The sequence below is a fragment of the Elephas maximus genome, chromosome 2 (genome assembly GCF_024166365.1).
Source record: "Elephas maximus indicus isolate mEleMax1 chromosome 2, mEleMax1 primary haplotype, whole genome shotgun sequence".
Taxonomy (NCBI): Eukaryota; Metazoa; Chordata; class Mammalia; order Proboscidea; family Elephantidae; genus Elephas; species Elephas maximus.
Genome location: NC_064820.1, coordinates 166,883,682 through 166,906,179, shown reverse-complemented (window position 1 = coordinate 166,906,179; position 22,498 = coordinate 166,883,682). Strand labels below are relative to the sequence as shown.

General features: G+C 41.9%; 1 protein-coding gene and 1 pseudogene across 3 annotated transcripts in view; both read left to right on the top strand.

Moving 5' to 3' along the window:
- The window catches only part of SLC36A2 (solute carrier family 36 member 2), a 72,719-nt gene extending 71,753 nt beyond the window's left edge, over nt 1–966 (top strand). The window contains exon 10 of one of the 3 annotated variants that reach the window (XM_049874149.1): nt 643–966. In XM_049874149.1, the coding sequence (XP_049730106.1) occupies nt 643–947 (305 nt within the window). In that variant the 3' untranslated portion in view covers nt 948–966. The remainder of the gene's footprint in view (nt 1–642) is intronic. The other 2 variants (XM_049874150.1, XM_049874151.1) reach the window with 2 other exon arrangements.
- Nucleotides 967–3,730: 2,764 nt separating this feature from the next.
- The window catches only part of LOC126067215 (proton-coupled amino acid transporter 3-like), a 44,921-nt pseudogene continuing 26,153 nt past the window's right edge, over nt 3,731–22,498 (top strand).

The window sequence follows — 22,498 nt, the reverse complement described above, 5'->3', positions numbered from 1 at the left end:
GCTTCCTTCTTTGTAAAAAAGAAAAAAAATCCCATTTTGTTAATTTTATATCAACTTTAAGAGTGTACATACTCACTCACTCAGCAATTCCACCTGTAGGAATTGGTCTGTGGCTACAGCCCCTCATGTGTTTATTAGTAATGTACAAGGATGCTTACTGTTTGTAATCAAGAATTATAACAACCTCAATGCCTATCAAAGGGAGATGGAGTTACTAAATCATGATCTAGCCCTACTAAGGAATACTATGGAGCTGTTTGGAAAGGTAGTAATAGATTTCTACGTCGACATGGTAAGAAAGTAAGGGAAAACAGCAAGTATTATAAGAATACGTTCTAATTCTCTATATGTATGTTTTTTAATGCAATCTGTATAGGTACATATTTATAAGAATGTACGTATTTGGAAAACGATTGGAAGTAGACACACCAAATTTTTAATGAGTAACACACACACAAATTTTTTTTTTTTAACCTCTAGGGAGTATGAGCCAGAGTATTAGATGATTTTCAGCTTTTACTTTGTATATGTACAATTTGAATGTATGAGAAACAATTTTTTTTTTTAAGGATTTTAGAAACAAACTTTTAAAGCTTGGCTAAACATGGGATTATCTAATCTTTTTCCTATCATCTCCTGTAGGTTCCATAGCCATCCTCATCCCCCACCTGGACCTGGTCCTCTCCCTGGTGGGTTCTGTGAGCGGCAGTGCCCTGGCCTTCGTCATCCCACCCCTCCTGGAGATCACCACCTACTACTCAGAGGGCATGAGCCCCTTTACCATTGCCAAGGACGCCCTAATCAGCATCCTGGGCTTTGTTGGCTTTGTGGCGGGGACCTACCAGGCCATCCATGAGCTGATCCAGCCAGAACACACTCTCACCTTCCCCAACTCCACCATGTTCATTCACCGGGAACAACACTGCTCCTTACCCCCCTGCCCCTAACTCTAAATAATATAAATAAACAAACAAACAAAAAAAAAACACTGTCATCGCGTTGAATCCAACTCATAGTGATCCTGTAGGACAGAGTAGGACTCCCCACGGGGTTTCCAAGGTTGTAAATCTTTTCAGAACAGACTGCCACATTTTTTCCTTCAGAGCAGATAGTGGGTTCAAGCTGTTGATCTTTTGGCAACAACCAAGCGCTTTAAACATTGCACCACCAGGGTTACTTAATGATATAAAAAAAAAAAATTTTTTTAAATCATTAAGTAGATCCCTTTTATATGCATTGGAGCCCTGGTGGTGCAGTGGCTAAGACCTATGTGTGCTAACCAAATCGTCAGCAGTTTGAATCCACCAGTGGCTTCTTGGACTCGACAGCAATGGGTTTGTTTTTTGGTTCTATGCATTATCTTTATTTTGCTACTCTATGTTTTCTCTGAGCCAAGCCACGGTGAAAACAGGGACTTACCAACTATGAGGTATAAATGATAAATTTTTAAAAATGTTTTTCTTGTTTTTTCTTTTCATCTCACTATGTTGAGAGCTCTCTCAGGGAAGGCTCTCAATTCTGTCCAACTTTCTGGCAATCCAAATGGTGAATTTCACTTCTTGAGTGGGGCAATGCAAGAAGAAGCCACTAGGAAGCACCCAAGTGGGAGCAACTGGCAGAGGGAGGTGCCTCTAGCTAAGGCAGACCATGCTTTGGTGGTCAAAGAGTTTCTCCTCTTTACATCTGTTCAAAGAGCAAAGACTAGGGATGGGGCAGAATCTATAACCCAATGAGATGTGTGCACAGTTCCAGCATCAAGATAGCTAGGACCCAGAGTTCCAATGCGAGCTCTGACTCTCTAACAGACAGGAAGAAGCCATCACATTTAAGCCAAGGGCAATAAACTTTCCAAATTACTGGGTAAAGTTTTCATCCAGTTCAAAGTCCCCAACAATGGACCGGAGGCATGAAAGTGTATATACCAATAAGGAAGGTGGTGTACTGCCATTGTTTACATAGATTTTACCTCTCAATTCTTGCAATAAACACTTCTTGATTACCTACTTTGGGCCAAGCTTGGTGCCTGGCTACCACTACCGATCATTCTGATCAGGGACATAATAGATAGATCCTGATAGAATGGGAGAAAAATGTGGGACGGACCTCACATTCTTGAAAAGCTCAGACTTGTTGGACAGCTGAGACTAGAGGACTCCCCAAGACTATCTCCCTGAGATACTCTCTAAACTTTGAATGAAAACTGTTCCCTGAGGTCACATTTTAGCTAAATAACAGATTGGCTTGTAAAATAAAGAATATCATCCATGGGTACTCTGCTCCTTTAAAAAATCATCTATATGAGACCAAATGGTCGACATTTACTCTAAAGCAAAAATGAGAAGGCAAGGGGGCAGGGAAACTAGATTATTGGAAACAGAACAACCAGAATGGGAACAATAAGAATGTTAACAGACTGAAAATATAATCAATGTCCTGAACAATATGTAGAAAATTGTTAAATTGGAGTCTAATTTGCTGTGTAAACTTTTGCCAAAAACACAATAAAATATTATTTAAAAAATAAATTTAGCAACATTGGTGTAACTGAGCAAACTACAGAGAATCATTAATAATCGTCAGCAACACTAGAGAACTGTGTTTGAGTGGTGGAAACACAAAAATTAAAAAAAAATTAAGTTGTTTGGTACTGTTGTTTTGTTTTATACACATACCCACCTCCAAGCCTTCCCCTCCCCACCATTTAACTGATTGTTTCCTTAATTTTTGGTGCTTCCCGTAAATCAAGCGTCATAGAGAACCCTGTCTCCCTTCCCTCAGTGAACACCTATTAAGTGCTTTGCATGGGGTTATTTTATTTAATCCTTACAATGACCCTATGAGGCAAATACTGACATTGTCCCTATTTTCAGATGAGAATATGACTTAGATATTAGGTTAACTTGCTCAAGATCATGCCTGTAGTGACAATGAGTCCAGGACTCAAAGACTTGTGGACCAAAGTTCTTCATTAACATCATAGAGCCCAAGACAGACCTTTGGACAGTGGTGGTCAAAGTGAAATATAGGAAAAACATGTCCAGTGGGTTAAGAATATTTTAACAAGAAATTCCACATCCAGTCTTTATAAATATGAAATCAACTATGACATAAAGATGGCATTACTGAAGGCTGTATGGTGAATCAGGAGCAAAGCGGGATGCTCTTGACAACCTATAAAACTGTCTGATGCTGTTTAAACTCTTCCAGGGCATAGAAACAACATACCAGCACACAACATAGCAACAACAATAGCACTAGTTTTTACACAAAGGTGTCCTGATTCTGATATGAAAATCTGACAACACACAACAAAAATTTTACCCAGATGGTCTGACTGAGACTGGAGGGACCCCAGAAGACATGGCCCTCAGACTCTGTTAGCCCCAAACTAAAACCATTCCCGAAGCCAGCTCTTCAGACAAAGATTAGACTGGGCTGTAAGACATAAAATGATACTGGTGAAGAGTATGCTTCTTGGCTCAAGTAAATACATGAGACTAAATGGGCTCCTCCTGTCTGGAGGCGAGATGAGAAGGCAGAAGAGGACAGGAGCTGGTTGAACAGACACGGGGAACCAGGGTGGAGAGGAAGAGTGTGCTGTCACATTATAGGGAGAGCAGCTAGGGCCACATAACAGTGGTGTATAAGTTTTTGTATGAGAAACGGACTTGAATTATAAACCTTCACTTAAAGCACAAAAAAAAAAAGGACATTACTGATTCCAGCCCTCATGGATGACTTTGAAAGTTTCAAGGCTTCAGTGAAGGCAGTAACTGCAAATGTAGTGGAAATAGCAAGGGAACTAGAATTAGAAATGGAGCCTGAAGATGTGACTGATTGCTGCAATTTCACGATAAAAGTTTAACAGATGAGGAGCTGTTTCTTATGGACAAGCAAAGACAGTGGTTTCTTGAGATGGAATCTACTCCTGGTGAAGATGCTGTGAACATTGTTGAAATGACAACACATGATTTAGAATATTACATAAACTTAGTTGATAAAGCAGCGGCAGGGTTTGAGAGGATTAACTCCAATTTTGAAGGAAGTTCTACTCTGAATAAAATGCTATCAAACAGCATCACATACTACAGAGAAATCTTTCACAAAAGGAAGAGTCAATTGATGCGGCAAACTTCACTGTTGTCTTATTTTAAGAAATTCCCACAGCCATCCCAACCTTCAGCAACATCACCCTGATCAGTCAGGAGCCATCAATACTGAGGCAAGATCCTCCACCAACAAAAAGATTATGACTGGCTGAAGGCTCAGATGATGGTTAGTGTTTTTTAGCAATAGAGTATTTTTTCATTAAGGTATGTACATTTTTTTTAGACATAATGCTTTTGCATCCTTAACAGACTACAGTATAGTATAAAAAAAAACTTTTATATGCACTGGGAAACCAAAAAAAAAAAATTATTACCCAACATAAATGCAAACATCCTACATAAAATAGATTCTGGCAGTGTATTAAAAGAATAATACACAACGGAACTCTCCCTATGAATGCAAAAATGATTCTGCATCAACTGATCGTTACCATAGATGACACTTGACATCAAGGAAGAAAAACTGGTCCTTGATAGACTGCAAAAAAGCATTCATGGAATTTCACCACACTGTCCTAATCTTCAAAGAAAACTCTTAGTATAATACAAAAAAGTCTTCCTTAGCATGATTTGAGGAAGAAGAAGATGGCCTCAGAAACAGCATCAGAGTTAACAGTGAAACACTAAGGGCAGTTTGAGCCAAGCGTGAAACTAGAAAAGTATGTTTAATGTCACTATGCTGTAAATGCTAAAAAAAAAAATGAGGTATGAATTTTAGAAAGAAATAAGAAATGTTATTATTTGCCTGGAAAGCTCAAGAGAATCAAATGTTAAAAAAAACGCTTAAAAAATACATATATATGTAATACATATACGTATGCTCAGGTTGCTCAAAAATTAAACATGGGATTACTATGTGACCCAGCAATTCCAGTCCTAGATACATACCTAAACAACTTCAAAGCAGGGACTCTATACACATATTAATCTGCTATGAGAAATAAAAGGAGTCAATAAAGCGGGCCCTGATGGCACAGTGGTTAAGAGCTTGGCTGCTAACCAAAAGATCAGCAGTGGGAATCCACCAGCTACTCCTTGGAAACCCTATGGGGCAGTTTAGCTCTGAGCCCACGAGACAGAAAGGGCCATATAAACCAGAGACTCCATCAGCCTGAGACCAGAAGAATGAGGTGGTGCCTGGCTACCACCAATGACTGCCCTGACAGGGAACACAACAGAGAATCCCTGATGGAGCAGGAAAACAATGGGATGCAGATCTCAAATTCTTGTAAAAAGACCAGGCTTAATGGTCTGACTGAGACTAGAGGGACCCTGGAGGTCATAGTACCCCAACCCTTTGTTAGCTCAAGATTGGAACCAACCCTAAAGCCAACTCTCCAGACAGGGATTGGACTGTACTGTAAGATAATGATACTGGTGAGGAGTGAGATTCTTGGCTCAAGTAGACACATGAAACTATGTGGGCAACTCTTGTCTGGAGGGGAGATGAGAAGGCAGAGGGGGACAGAAGCTGGCTGAATGGACATGGGGAAGACAGGGTGGAGAGGACAAATGCGCTGTCTCATTAGGAGGAGAGCAGCTAGAAGTACATAGCAAGATGTGTATAATGTTTTGTATGAGAGACTGACTTGATTCGTAAACTTTCACTTAAAGCACAATAAATAAATAAAAAAAGAATGTAGAAAAGAAAATTATGCAAGAGGTGAGAAGGGAGAGCAGACCTTCCTTATCATATATCAAGTATATCACATAGCTACAGTAATTAAAACAGTTTGGTACTGGTTCAAGAAAATACTCATCAGCGAGAAAAGAGAATACATAAACAGACTCAAGCAAAACCTAAAGCAACCCCGCTGCCCTCGTGTTGACTCCATCTCATGAGTAGAACTGCCCTATAGGATTTCCAGCCTCTAAATCTGTATGGAAGCAGACATCTTTCTCTGAAGAACAGCTGGTGGGTTTTGAACTGCCAACATTTTTGTTAGCAGCTGAGCACTTTAACCACCTCACCATCAGGGCTGCTCTAGACCCTACCATATGGAAGAATTTATTTTATGATGAAGAGAACTTTTCAAATAAAACGGGAAAGGGGAGGATTATTCAATAAATGGTGTTGGGAAAACTGGTTAGCCATTTGGAAGATGAATTAACAGCAACAACACGTTTTGGGTGCTTGCTAGATGCTAAGTACTGTTCTAAATGCTGTACACATATCAAACCATTTAATCTTCCTAACAATCCTCTGACAATGGTATTACTATTATACCTATTTTACAGATGAGAAAATAAGGTACAGAAAGGATAATAATTTGGCCAAACAATACAGCTAGTAAGTGGCAGAGCCAGGATTCTCTTAAGATTTAAAAATTAAATATTTAAAGTCAAGTAATAATGGTCATTAAGAAATAAAGTGTAATTTAAGTAAATATTTTATACTGTTGAGGTACTAAAATTTTGTCTACGTGAAACCAAAAACCAAAGTGAAAAAGGACTGAGAAATCTGTTAAACATATTTAAAATTTTGCATTAAAAAAAAATAGACAAAAGTAAACAATGATTTCCAACTGAGAATAAATGCTTGTAGACTATATAAAGACAAGTAAATGCAAATACACACACACACCTTAAAACTCTCCACCCCCAAAAATCTCAATAGAAAAATGGGCAAAAACATGAACAGGCTGTTTAAAAGAGAACAAATACAAATGTCTACACTATGTAAGATGTTCATCCTTAGAAGTAACCAAATAATTAGAAATTAAAGCAACAAGAACCATATTTACTTACTGTATTGCTAACATTTTAAAAAGTATTAAAAATTGGCTTTGGCAGAGTTGTGGAGAAATGGACATTTCTGGTGATTGTATATTCGTACAGCTTTTCTGGAACAATGCTTTTGATAGTGAGAGGGGGCACTATTAATAATTACACTAAGGCAAGAGGCAGAAAACCAGGAAGAGTCCTGGGCAAACCAGACACATGCCCATGCTCCTCATCTCCTCTCTCCTTTATCCACGCTCTGCTGGCCACACTGATCGCACTCGTTATCATTCCTAGGCATTCTTCTGCCTCAGGACCTTGGCACTTAAAGTTTGCTCTGCTTGACATCTCTTTTCCAATACACACACAGGGCTTGCTCCCTTAGTTCATTCAGCCCTTTACCCAAATGTCACTCTCTCAGTGAGGCTCTCTCTGACCACCTAATTTAAAATCACAATCCTCCCCCTAGTTAGCACTCCCCCTTCCTTTTCCTGCATTACTTTCCTCCATAACACTTTTTACCAACTTACCCTGGTGGTGCAAGAGTTAAGGGCTCACTAAGGTTGGCGGTTCAAACACACCCAGAGGCTCCAGGGGAGAAATACGTGGTATTCTGCTTCTGTAAAAATTACAGCCTACGAAACCCAATGGGGCAGTTCTACTCTGTCATGTGGAGTCACTATGAGGTGAAAATACATGAGACATTTTAGTAGATTTGCCAGGACCTCTAGGCCAATAGGGCCTTCCTCCTACCAGTCACACTGCCTGCTTTGCCTTCCAGCAGTGAGGGCTGTTTTGGGGAGAAGTTGAAAGCCTGGGCAAATTCTGATATGTGGCACAAGAGGGACTGAGGATCCTCTTGAGATGAGAATCTGGTAAGTCCCCCCAAAAGTCAGCTGAGGCATAATCAGCATCAACTTCTCCTGCCACCTGTGCTTCTGTGACCTACACGCTTTGAGCTCCAGCCAATGCCAGGCACCCTTGGGTATTAGGAGCCAGCATCTCAGGTATGCAGCCGTGGTTTCTCTGGAGAAAATCCCATGGGAGGCTTGTTCAAGGCTGCTGCAGGCTTAAGCCTGAGCTGCCACCATCACCCGCCTACCTTGTTCAAGACGTCATTGCTTGGAAGCGACGGTAGAGTGATCTGAACCCCTTAGATGACAGGTCTAAGTCATCTTCGCAGAGTAGCAGTAGCATTACTTCAGGGGACGTCCATCTTGCAGGGGAATCCAGTGGGTTATCCTAAGCAGCTGCCTGCCCTTCTATAAGGTCCTTTCAAGACTCTGGCCGTGCCTTCCTACTTCTCCCTTCTTAACACAGTGGTCCCCATTGAACAGGAGGCAAATTTGAGGTATGGAGGTACATGGATGCAAGGCAAAGTCTAATCTAAGAAGGTTGATCCCTGAGCCCAGATCACAGAATAGCCCTTCCAACATTAGCTTCTTGATTCCAGGAACAGTTTCCTATCTTAGGCTGGCTGCCCTTTTTTTCTTCCACAGTTTTGGGCTGCTTTCCCCTCCTTGCACATCTGCCACTATTCTCTCTCTCTCCTTTCTCCTCTTTCTCTCCTACAGACCCACCTAGGAAATACAAGGTCACCTCCTAGTTCCATGTTCCTACCTTCACTGCCCCTAATGTAGACACATGGAACTTTTTCTCTTTCAACTTCATTGCTAATCAGACTATACCTAGCAATCAGATTCTATAACTGCCATGGGAATAGTGAGATTATAAATGACAATCCCTGTTATCGGTATCAGGATGTCAGGAAATGCCCTCTCTCACGTCCTTTTGGGGAGAATTAAACTGGCGCCTTTCTAAAATGGCAAGGTTGCGATGTATATCAAAATCTAACATACCATTTGTATAAAACATAGATACTTATTTGGTATATGCTACGTTTGAAAGAGCTCTGGTGGTGTAGTGGTTAAGTGTTTGGCTGCTAACCAAAAGGTTGGCAGTTCAAATCCATCAGCCGCTCAGAGGGAGAAAGATGTGGCAGTCTGCTTCTGTAAAGATTACAGCCTTGCAAGCCCATGGTAGCTCCATAGACACATCCAAACTCCCTGAGGGACTGAATTGCTGGGCTGAGGGCTATGGGGACCATGGTCTCAGGGAACATCTAGCTCAATTGGCATACAGAGTTTATAAAGAATATATTCTACATTCTACTTTGGTGAGTAGTGTCTGGGATCTTAAAAGCCTGTGAGAAGCCATCTAGGATACTTCACTGGTCTCACCCCTTTGGGAGCAAGCATGAAGAAAACTGAAGACATAAAGGAAAGATTAGCCCAAAGGACTAATGGACCACATCTACCACGGCCTCCACCAGACTAAGTCCTGTACAACTAGATGGTTCCCAGCTACCGCCACTGACAGCTCTGACAGGAATCACAATAAAGGGTCTCAGACAGACCTGGAGAAAAATGTAGAACAAAATTCTAACTCAAAAAGAAAGACCAAATTCTCTGGCCTGACAGAGACTGGAGAAACCCTGAGAATATGGCTCCCAGATACACTTTCAGCTCAGTAATGAGGCCACTCCTAAGGTTCACCCTTCAGCCAAAGATTGAACAAAGACTAATGGGGCACATCAGCCCCAGGGCAGGGCCTGGAAGGTAGGAGGGAACAGGACAGCTGTTCAAATAATAGGGAACTCAGAGTTGAGAAGGGAGAATGTTGACATGTCATGGGGCTGTTAATTAATGTCATACAGCAATGTGTATACATTTGATGAGAAACTAGTTTGTTCTGTAAACCTTCATCTAAAGTCCAATAAAAAATAAAAAGAAAAAGATTACAGCCTTGGAAGCCCTATGGGGCAGTTTTACTTTGTCCTATAAGGTCACTATGAGTCGGAATTGACTGTATGGCACGGGTTTGGTTTGGCTTTTTATCTTTGAAAGTATACACACACACATACACTCATGTACTGGCAACAGTGGCTACCTCTATAAAGCTTTGCTGTTTTCTATTAGGATTAATGCCACCCTCACCTGGTGTTTTTCTAGAATTTATATCTACCTCGCCTGGATTCTTAAAGCTGAGACATACTTATTTTGTTAGCAGCCAAACCCATTAACCGTTTGTACCACCCAGGGACTCCATATGCACAGTAGTGATTGTTATTAAATTTTACCTAGTGCACAGCACAGAATAAGTTCCCAATGAATAATGACTGAGTAAATGAGTGAAGGAGTGAATCAGAACTAGTAAATAGTCTACCTGTGGGAAGAAGTTTTTACTTTTTTCTAGTGAGTAGATTAATAAATGACCTGGTGCTAATCAGTACTCTGTAAATTGTGGCAAATATTATTAATTTCTTCATTGTCTATCTAAATGCCAGGCACGTAATAGGTCTCAAGAAATATTTGTTGATTGAATAATTCATGAAAGGATCATTGGAAAGCTTAATGAATAAACTGGCACTAAGGAGTTATCCAGAATGATAGCAATTTTTATTAATTGTTCATTAGGGCCTACTGTGTCATAAATAAATATTTGTTGAGTCATCTGAACTAGCACCAGCCGAGGATCAGACGCTACAGAACAGACCCCTGGACCTGAGAGTTGTACGAGTGATCATGAACTTCAACTGGTTTCTTCTCTCTTTCCAACAGGCGGCACTGGAGAAGCCAAAAGGAAGATGAGCTTTGGGCCTCCCTTCCCTTCCCGCTAACTGCACTCTCTTGTCTCCCTAACCTCCCCACCACAGGATGATGCAAATCTTGATCCACTTGTCAAAACGCAACATTGGCGCAGGGCTCCTGGGGCTTCCACTGCCATGAAAAATGCTTTTTATGGGTTTGGTTTTTTTTTTTTTTTTTGGTATTGGTAAGTGGGGAAACCCTGGTGGTGTAGTGGTTAAGTGCTACGGCTGCTAACCAAGAGGTTGGCAGTTTGAATCCGCCAGGCGCTCCTTGGAAACTCTATCAGGCAGTTCTACTCTGTCCTATAGGGTTGCTCTGAGTCGGAAACGACTTGACAGCAGTGAGTTTGGCTTTTTTTATTGGTAAGAGAGATCTGTGGGATGGGAACCAGGTTTACCCATTTGGGGGAGGAGGTGATGAGTCCTTTTTGAAATCAATCCACTGGGCAAAAGGCCAAAGGCCTGAGATTAGGCACACCCTGGGTAAGAGAGTAAAAGAAGTAAGATCCCTCTTTGTGCCTCTGGCTGAAAATGAACCTCTCTGGAGGAAATGGGCCGTTATTCTAAAGACTGCCACCTTCACACACAGTCCGCCACTCCCCAGGGATTCTATCCCACCAATTTCATTCATTGACATTAAATGCCTGGTCCCTGAAGGCATTCGAGTGTGGGACTCCTGCTTCAAACCACCTCTTTGCCTGTGAGAAAAGGGCTTGGGAGTTGAGGAATAACGATGCCTTCACCAATCACCTGAATCCCAGGTGGTGCAAACAGTTAATGAGCTTGGCTGCTAACCAAAAGTTTGCAGGTTCAAGTCCACCCACAGGTACCTCAGGAGAAAGACCTGGTAATCTACTTCCAAAAAATCAGGCGTTGAAAACCTAGGAAGCACAGTTCTACTTTGACACACACGGGGTCACAGTGAGTCGGAGTCGACTCAATGGCAACTGGTATGGTCACCAGTCCCCCACACTGCCTGTGACAGCTTACCTCTCTCTCTTTATGTGTTCCCTTCTCCTGGAATGCCTTTACCTCAATTCTGAACTTCCAAGAGCTGCCTCGCCTGTGAAGCTTGGCTGTTTCCTATCACAATGCCACCTTCACCTGGCATTTTCCTAGAACTTATATCTATACCTCACCTGGAATTCTTAAAGCTGAGACATACTAATTTTTTCATATATCTACCTTCCTCACTTAACTGAAAGCTCTGAGGGCAGGAAGTGTCTGAGTTATCTTTAAATCTCCCCACATGCCTGCTAGAGAGCCTGGCACACAGGAAGTTCCAACTGATATCTATTGAATTGAATTGACATCAAACATAGGGTCACGATGAGTTGGAACTGACTCAATGGCAGTGGTTTTGTTTGTTTGTTTGTTTTGGTTTTATAGGATTTCCAGAGTCCCTGAGTGGCACAAATGTTTAAGCCCTTGACTAGTAACCCAAAAGTTGGGAGTTTGAACCCACCTAGAGGCACCTCAGAAGAAAGGCTGGAGATCTGCTTGCAGAAGGTCAGGGCCTTGAAAACCCTCAGGAGCCATTCTACTTGGCAGCATATAGGGTTGCCATGAGTCAGAATCAACTCGGCAGCAACTGGTACTAGTGTATGATTTCCATTCGTTGTCGTGTGCTGTCAAGTTGATTCTGACTCACAGTGACGCTACAGGACAGAGTGGAGCTGCCCCACAGGGCTTCCTGCGGCCGTAACCTTTACGGGGCAGGCCTTTTCTCCCACAGAGCCTCAGGTTATTTGAACTGCCGACCTTTCTGTTAGCAGCTGAGCGCTTTAACCATTTCCATGTAGTTGCAGCAAATTGTTCCTTGTCTCCAGGCCTGGTGAGTGGCTCCAGTGTTTAAAGGAGGCACATCAAGGCTCTTGCTTCTTCCGACATGACTTGCCATTTGTAGAGGATCCCATCCAGAGATGAGACACTCCCCCCTGGAATCCTCTAAGTTTTAGAATTTCTGCAGAAGAGTATTATTACCATATGGCCCTCAGCCAAATTCTCTATGTCAGGGAGGTATTTGCATTTGAAGGTAGCTCTTTTATCCTTTGATTTTTGCTTATGAGTCAGTTGATAGATGATTTCTTTACCCTGCATCTCCCACCAGAACCTCTGGCCATGATTCATTTGAGAACTATTGAGCACCTACTATGTGCATTCTTAGGCCCTGAGAATATAGAAATAAACAAGACAGAAAATCGTCTCTCCCATATGGAGATTACATCCTAGTGGAGCCTACTGGAGCTCTCAATCTCTCATTTGTTTCTTTGCAATAAGATAATGTTATCTTGGGTCACATCTATAAAGGTGCAAGTGTCCAGAGCAAAGGAGGTGAGAGACAGTCCCTCCTTATGCCCTTCTGTTTACGTCTGGAAGATTATGATTCATAATGGACCCCACTTTTTAAAAGGAGTGCTGACAAACTAGACATATTAGAGCAGCAGGGGCGGATTATCCAATAAAAAAAATCCAATAGGCAAGGTAATCACGGTGCCCCAATGTCGATATTGCCCCTGTTGAGAAAGCCTGTACTAGAGGAAAAGTACCAAGTCGTAAAAGGAACCTTGGAAGGTCTTCAAAGATTTTGGAGGAGGTTAGGGCTAGGGTGTGGGTAAGGAATTAGACTTACCTTCAGCCCCTCTAGAAGGCAGAACTCAAGGCAGATGAGGAAAAACATAGAACTGTCTGAGAGGTAGTGAGTTCTCTGTCACTGGAAGTATACCAGCAGAGGTTGTACGGTCACTTTGCAGTGATGCTAAGATGCATTCAAGCTGATGCATCTGGGGGCACAAGGACGTTGAGGCAGGGCCTCTCATCCCAGAGGTAGCACGATTATGAGAAGAGCTCAGGCTCCAGTGATCCATGTATGGCTCCCCATTCCCGCCTCTCCTCATCCCCTCCAGGTCGGTCCTATCAGCCTGCTGGCCATTGGGATCCTCACCGTGCACTGCATGGTCATCCTGTTGAACTGTGCTCACCACCTCAGCCCGAGGTATAGTCCTGCTTCTCTCACTCCAGCACCAGGCCACGTCTAACGGTGTGTGGGGTTTCCTTTGACTGCTGACCTGGTCAAACTCGGCCACTTCTCCAGGCCACCTTCCCTGCTGCTCTGAATTCTACAGAGACAGTGGAGGGGATGAGAAAGACTCCCACCTGGAAACTCCTAAGTGCTGGCTCACCTCTGCTGCTAACTAGCTGGATGACCTTGTCCAACTCCTGCATCCTCTGAGCCCAGAGTTCCCCACCTAGAGGGATCAAAAGTGATCAAAGATGCAAAAATACTCTAAGAACTACCGTGTGTAAGTGAGATACATGGGGATGTCCTTTTCCTTCTGATCTCCTCACCCTACCCCACCATCCTTCCCCTACACAGAACTTTAAGGGTAATTTGTTCCAAATTATCTTTTACGATAATTTAGTGAAAGTGAGAAACATAATACTAATGAAATGAATAGTTCATAATGGCTTCAGTCGTTAACAAAGCATATATATGATGTTCCATATTTTTGTATTTAAAACTTAAATGCAATGAAAACAATGGAAATAATGCTGAGAGTTTCGTCTTTATACACTGGCAACCCGCTAGTACTCTGGGAGGGGCCCCTGGTCAGCTCATGCCAACTTAGCAACTGTAGCTACTACTACCTAGTGGCTCTCAATTAGCAGCTCTCAGCTGTTCATGAGCCATGCTAAATCCAAGGTTATTGTTGTTGGCTCCCGAGTCAGGGCGGCTCCCTGTACTATAGAAATAAATGCTGCCTGGTCCTACGCCATCCCCATGATCAGATCGTTGTGATCCATAAGATTTTCATTGGCTGATTTTCTAAAATAGATCGCCATGCCTTTCTTCCTGGTCCATCTTCATCTGGAAGCTCCCCTGAAACCTGTTCAGCATCATAGCGACACACAAGCCTTCAATGACAGATGGGTGGTGGTTGCACTTGAGGTACAAACACAATCTGTCCTCGTAACTGTGAAGAAAGGCTTCCTAAGTCAAAGGAGGGGTATTAAATGAAACTCCTCATAAATTCAAATTATCCGAACGCAAACAGGTGTCTCTGGAGTATGTATCGGTCACACCTAACTTGATGGGGCACTTCCCGGCTCACAAAACACCTTTAATAGCATTTACTCATTCAGTAGTTAGATTTATTGCACAACTCCACCATGCCAGGTAACTTTTGGTTAGCTAAGAGCTTCGCAAGCACTCTTTGCTTTATTCCTTACAGTAAACCTCCCATTTAACAGATAAGTAAGCTGAGACTTAGAGGAGTAAAGTGCTTTGCTCAAGGTCACACGGCTAGGAAGTAGCTGTAATTCAAAGACCTGACTCCCCTCTTAACTACTTTGCAAATCTTCCCTTCCCTCAAGCCTCCTGGGGGTCATTATATCAAACGACAGGCTTCTGACATCTATGTCACTCATGGCAGCCTTTTCCTCATTATTTTCTGATGATTTGTTTTTCATTTTTTCTGATACAGAGGTTATAGACTGATGGCCTAAGAGCTGACTATGACCTCCAGATAAGGTGTGGGGGGACTTGTACAGTGTTTTATTTTATTTTGCCAATGTTTAAAAATATTGCTTAACATTTTTTAAAACAAAAAAGGAAAAACTACATTCTCTTTATTAATGAGACCGTCTGGCACCTGTGGACCTTCATTCCCTAGTGGCATCATCCAGCTGGAACAGAGTCAAGGCTGACCCCTTTTAGAAAGGGGCGTGCACTCTGTGGCTTGCCACTGTCTCCGCCACTCTGTTCTGTCTCATACCCAGCCCCCTTACTCTGTCCTATAGGATTGCTATGAGTTGGAATCGACTCCTTGGCAACAGGTTTGGTCACCAGATTACTGAGACCTGTCTGGGCTCATAGCTTTTCAAGTTGCAACCCTCAGACTAATGTATTTGCCAGCCAGATGCAATGTGACCTCATTTATATTCCAAATGCCAAGCACAATGAATAATAATAAAAATAGAAGGACTGTGCCGCCTTCCCAACACATTCCATTATCCCATCTCACCTTCTCCTCCCCCAAACCCAGAGGGCAGATGGAAAAACCTGAAGCCCAGAGACCTAAAGAGACTCTCTCAAAGACTCCCAGCTATTTGAGGGAACGTGGTGGGATTTAAACCCTGGTTTCTGACAAGTCTGGACTTGTTCCCTCTCCCAGCTGCTCTGCGCCTCAATCCTATATGAACCGTTGGCATCCGGGGTCTGAGAACCCGCTACTGCTTCCACTTACTGCTGCCACGAACAGTCCTGCATCAGGGCCTTCCCACCCTTAGAAAGGTCACCTAGGAAGAAGGGATGTGGGAAGAGGGGCAGATGGGAAATCAGGTATTGCATCCTACAGCGCTGCTGAGCAGGAGCCTAAAAATTGCCTCCGCTTTTGATCTGGTCCAGGGCAAGTATCTCAGACGCCTTGGTACCCTCAGCCGTGGAAGGAGGAAAGGTAGATCCAGAAAACAGAATCATTGCCTTGGCCATAATGCCCCCCTGCTACCGCCCCCGAAACAAAAAATAAAAAAAACATTGCCATCAGGTCAATTCCGACTCATAGCAACCATATAAGAGAGTAGAACTGCCCCCATAGGATTTCCAAGGAGCGCCTGGTGGAGTCAAACTGCCAATCTTTTGGTTAGCAGCCGAGCTCTTAACCACTGAGCCACCAGGGCTCCTTGGTCATAACCCACACCCCTCATATTGCCCGCTGCCTTCCCTGACTAGGCGTGCACCACTCACTGCGTCCACATTCCCTCTTTCCTGGTTTATACACCTAACCAATGTACAGCTACTGCTTACTTAAAAAACCAAATCCAATAGCAACCACTTTAATATTAATGTTTATAAAGATAACTACAAAAAAGAAAAGAAGGCAAGCTTCTGAAAGTTTAAAAAATACGTATCTGCACGAGACTAAATGGGCAGCTCTTGTCCAGAGGCAAGATGAGAAGGCAGAAAGGAACAGGAGCTGGTTGTATGGACACGGGAAATCCAGGATGGAAAGGGGGAATGTGCTGTCACATTATAGAGAGAGCAATTAGGGTCACATAACAATGCGCGTATAAATTTTTGTATGAGAAACTAACATGAGCTGTAAACTTTCGCCTAAAGCACAATAAAAATTAAAAATAAAAATGTGTATATCCTGCTATAGAGAATCTCAGAAATGCCAATGCTAAGAAAATTCCCAGGTGGCATAGTGGTTAAGAGCTCGGCTGCTAACCAAAAGGTTAGCGGTTTGAATCCACCAGCCACTCCTTGGAAACCCTATGGGCAGTTCTACTCTGTCTCATAGGGTCTCTATGAGTTGGAATCGACTCAACAACAATGGGTTTGGGTTTTTTTTTTTCTTTTTGGTTTATCATGTTAACATGGAGTCCTGGCGATACAAATGGTTAAGCACTTGGCTGCTAACCAAAAGGCTGGCAGTTTAAACTTACCCAGCAGCTCTTGGGGAGAAAGACCTGGTGATCTGCTTCGGTAAAGATTACAGCCTAGAAAACCCTCGGGGGTAGTTCTACTGTGCAACACATGGGATCACTATCAGTTGGAAATCGACTCGATGACACCCAACAACAATCACATTAACACATTAATTATAAAGTAATTACTCAGCTTGGGAGTAAAGTATACATTGTGTGTTACTTGACCTTTCTCCCTAGACTTCGAAAAACCTTTCTGAACTATGGAGACGCCATAATGTACAGCTTCAAAACCTGCCCTAGTACCTGGCTGAGGATCCACTCGGTGTGGAGAAGGCAGTAGTCATAGATCTAGTAGTAGCAGTGGTAACAGCAACAACAAAAATAACAATATTCCTCACCTGTTCTTCATTTATTTCTAATTGCACAAGTTTCTAATAAGTACGTTCTTACTGCAAACATTCAAACAATATAGAGAGAGAATTCCCCACTAACACCTGTTCCTCACCCCACTCTTCATCCTGGAGGTAATCACTGATATTTAGTTAGTAAATCTTCCTCGAGACATTTTTTCTCTGCACGTACATGAATACATGTAAATGGAAATAATGTATTTTGTTTAGCATTTTCTTTCACATTAGTTAGAATATTGTTTGACAATTTGCTTTTTCATCTAACACTATGTCTGTAATTTCTTTCCATGTCCAAACATATGTTGTTTTTAAGTGTCATCGAGTCTCTTCCGACTCATAACGGAAGGAAACACTGCCCAGTTCTGCACTATCCTCATAATCGCTGCTAGTTTGAGCCCATTGTTGCAGCCACTGTGTCATTCCATCTCATTGAGGGTCTTTCTCTTTTTCGCTGACCCTCTAACGAGCATGATGTCATTCTCCAGGGACTGGTCTCTCCTCGTAACTGTCCAAAGCACATGAAATGAAGTCTTGCCATCCTGGCTTCAAGGAGCACTCTGGCTGTACTTCTTCCGAGACAGACTTGTTCATTCTTCTGACTGTCCATGGTATATTCAATGTTCTTCACCAACACCATAATTCAAATACATCAATTCTACTTCAGCCTTCCTTATTCATTGTCCAGGTTTTGCATGAATATGAGGCAATGAAAAATACCATGGCTTGGGTCAGGTGCATCCTAACCCTCAAGGTGACATCTTTGTCTTTTTAACACTTTAAAGAGGTCTTTGGTAGCAGATTTGCCCAATGCAATGTATCGGTTGATTTCTTGACTGCAGCTTCCATAGACATTGACTGTGGATCCAAATAAAATGAAATCCTTGACAACTTCAATCTTTTCTCCATTTATCATGATGTTACTTATTGGTCCAGTTGTGAGGTTTTTCGTTCATGGTAAGATGGAATCCATCCTGAATGGTGCAGTTTTTGATCTTCATCAGTAAGTGGTTCAAGTCCTCTTCACTTTCAGCAAGCAAGGTTTTGTTACCCACATATAGCAGGTTAATGAGGCTTCCTCCAGCTCTGATGCCAAGTTCTTTATATTGTCCACCTTCTCAGATTATTTGCTCAGCATGCAGATTGAATAAGTATGGTGAAAGAACACAACTCTAATTCATATCTTTCTTGATTTTGAACCATGCAGTATCCCCTTGTTCTTTTTGAATGACTGCCTCTTGGTCTGTGCACACATTTCTCATGAGCACAATTAAGTGTTCTGGAATTCCCATTCTTCACAATCTCATCCATAATTTGTTACGATCCACACAGTTGAATGCCTTTGTATAGTCAATAAAACACAGCTAAACATCTTTCTGGTATTCTCTGCTTTCAGCCAGGATCCATCTGACATCAGCAACAATTTCTCTTGTTCCACGTCCTCTTCTGAACCTGGCTTGAATTTCTGGCAGTTCTCTGTCCACGTACTGCTGCACTTGCTTTTGAATGATTGTCAGCAAAATTTTACTTGTGCGTGATATTAATGATGTTGTTGGATAATTTCCGCGTTCTGTCAGATAATCTTTCTTTGGAATCAGTACAAATTTGGATCTCTTCCAGTTGGTTGGCCAGGTAGCTGTCTTCCAAATTTCTTGGCATAGACAAGTAAGCACTTTCTGCGCTGCACCTGTTTGTTGAAACACCTCAATTGGTATTCAGTCAATTCCGGGAGACATTGTTTTTCACCAATGTCTTCAGTGCAGCTTGGGCCTCTTCCTTCAGTACTATCAGTTCTTGATCATATTCTACCTCCTAAAATTCTTTTTGGTATAGTGACTCTGTGTATTCCTTCCATCTTATTTTGATGCTTCCTGCATTGTTTAATATTTTCCCCATAGAATCCTTCAATGTTGCAACTCCCGGCTCGAATTTTTTCTTCCGTTCTTTCAGTTTGAGATATGCATAGTGTGTTCTTTCCTTTTGGTTTTCTACTTCCAGGTCTTTGCACATGTCATTATAATACATTACTTTGTCTTCTCAAGCCACCCTTTGAAATCTTCTCCTCAGCTCTTTTACGTCATCATTTCTTCCATTGGCTTTAGCTATCCGACGTTCAAGGGCAAGTTTCAGAGTTTCTTCTGACATTCAATTTGTCTTTTCTTTCTTTCCTATCTTTTTAATGACCCCTTGCTTTCTTCATGTATGATGTCCTTGGTGTCATTCCACAACTCTTCTGGTCTTCAGTCATTAGCGTTCAATGCGTCAAATCTGTTCTTGAGATGGTCTCTAAATTCAGATGGAATATACTCAAGGTCATACTTTGGCTCTCATGGGCTTGTTCTAATTTTCTTCAACTTCAGCTTGAACTTGCATATGAGCAATTAGTGATCTATTACACAGTCGGCCCCTGGCCTTGTTCTGACTGATGATACTGAGCTTTTCCATTGTCTCTTTCCACAGATGTAGTCGATTTGATTCCTGTGTATTACATCTTGTGAGGTCCACGTATTGCCAATAAATAGGACATTGGTCTTGCAAAATTCTATCATGCTATCTCCAGCATCATTTCTATCAACAAAGCCACATTTTCCAACTTCCAATCCTTGCTTCCAACTTTTGCATTCCAATCGCCAGTAATTATCAGTGTATCCTGATTGGATGTTTGATCAATTTCAGACTGCAGAAGTTGTAAAATTCTTCAATTTCTTCATCTTTAGCCTTAGTGGTTGGTGTGTAAATTTGAATAACAGTTGTATTAACTGGTCTTGCTTGTAGGCGTATGGATATTATCCTATCACTGACAGGGTTGTACTTTGTGATAGGTCTTGAAATGTTCTTTTTGACAATGAATGCAACACCATCCATCTTTAATTTGTCATTCCCGGCATAGTAGACTATATGGTCATCTGACTCAAAATGGCCAATACCAGTCCATTTCAGCTCACTAATGCCTAGGATATAGATCTTTATGCATTCCATTTCCTTTTTGATGACTTTCAATTTTCCTAGATTCATACTTCGTACATACCTCGTTCCAATTATTAATGAATGTTTGCAGCTGTTTCTTCTCATTTTGAGTCGTACCACATCAGCAAATGAAGGTCCTGAAAGCTTGACTCCATCCACGTTATTAATGTTGAATCTACTTTGAGGAGGCAGCTCTTCCCCAGTCATCTTTTGAGTGCCTTCCAAGCTGAGGGACTCATCAGACAATGCTCTGCTGCTATTCATAAGATTTCACTGGCCAATTTTTTCAGAAATAGACTGCCAGGTCCTTCTTCCTAATCTGTCTTAGTCTGGAAGCTGTGCTAAAACCTGACCACCATGGGTGACCCTGCTGATATTTGAAATACCAGTGGCAAAGCTTCCTGTATCACTGCAACATGCCAACCACCACAGTACAACAAGCTGACAGACATATTTGTTTTATAGGCCTGTCTAATCTTTGGCTGTAAGATGAAATTCAGAAGTGGTTTCAGTTCTGAGTTAGCAGGGTGTCCGGGGACCATAGTCTGAGGCGTTTCTTCAGTCTCTATCAGGCCAGTTACTCTGGTCTTTTTTGTGAATTTGAATTTTGTTCTACATTTTCTCCCACTCTGTCCAGCACCCTCTATTGTGATCTCTGTCAGAGTGGTCAGTGGTGGTAGTCAGGCACCATCCAGTTTTTCTGGGCTCAGGCTGGTGGAGGTTGTGGTTCATATCATCCATTAATTCTTTGGACTAATATTTTCTTTTTGTCTTTGGTTTTCTTCACTCTTCTTTGTTTGGGACAAGATGGGATCAATAGATACATCTTAGATGGCTGCTCACAAGCTTTTAAGACCCCAGATGCTACTCACAAAAGTAGGAAGTAGAACATTTTCTTTATGAACTATGTGATGCCAATTGACTTAGAAGTCCCCCAAGACCATGATCCCCAGCCCTCACCCCAGTAACTTGACCTCTCAAGGTGTTTGGATGTGTCTAGGAAACTTCTATGATTTTACCTTGGTCAAGTTGTGCTGACTTCCCCTACAGTGTGTGTTGTCTTTCCCTTCACCAAAGTTACCACTTGTCTACTAAGTGGTGTAATGGTTAAGTGCTATGGCTGCTAATCCAAAGGTCAGCAGTTCAAATCCACCAGGCACCCCTTGGAAACTCTATGGAGCAGTCTTACTCTGTCCTGTAGGGTCACTATGAGTCAAACTCGACAACAATGAGTTTTGTTTTTTGGGGTTTTTTAGTTTACTTTCTAGTTAGTGATTTGCTCTCCCCACCTCTCCCCTTCCTTGTAACCACCAAAGATTGTTTTTTTCTGTGTGTAAACCTTTTCTTGAGTTTTTATAATAATGATCTAGTACCATATTTGTCCTTTTGTGATTGACTCATTTCACTCAGCATAATGTCCTCCAGATTCATTCATGTTGTGATATGTTTTGCAAATTCGTCATTGGTCTTAATTATTGCATAGTATTCCATTCTGTGTATATATCATAACTTGTTTATCCATTCATCTGTTGATTGGCATTTAGGTTGTTTCCATCTTTTTGCTATTACAGAAAATGGGGCAATGAACATAGGTGTGTATATGTGTACTCGTGTGACAGCTCTTATTTCTCTAGAATATATTCCTAGGAGTGGGATTGCTGGATTGTATTGTATTTCTATTTCTAGCTTTTTAAGGAAGCATCATATCATTTTCGTAGTGGTTGTATGATTTTACATTCCCACCGGCACAGGAGTTCCAATCTCCCCACAACCTCTTCAACATTTGTTATTTTCTGTCAGGCTAAGATGGTATCTCATATAGTAGTTTTGATTTATATTTTCTAATGGCTAAATGGAGCCCTAGTGGCACAATGGTTAAGAGCTCGGCTGTTAATCAAAAGGTAGGCAGTTCAAGTCCACTTGCCGCTCCTTGGAAACCCTATGGAGCAGTTCCACTCTGTCCTATAAGGTTGATATGAGTCAGAATCAACTTGACGGCAACCGGTTTAACGACTAAAGATCATGAGCATTTCCTCATTTGTCTGTTCGCTGGGTGAATCTCTTCTTTGGTGAAATGTCTGTTCATATCCTTTGCCCATTTCTAACTGAATTGTTTGTCTTTTGTTATTGAGGTGTTGGAATAGTCTATATATTTTAGAGATTAGGCCCTTGTTGAATATGTCATAGCCAAGGTTTTTTTCCCAGTCCGTAGG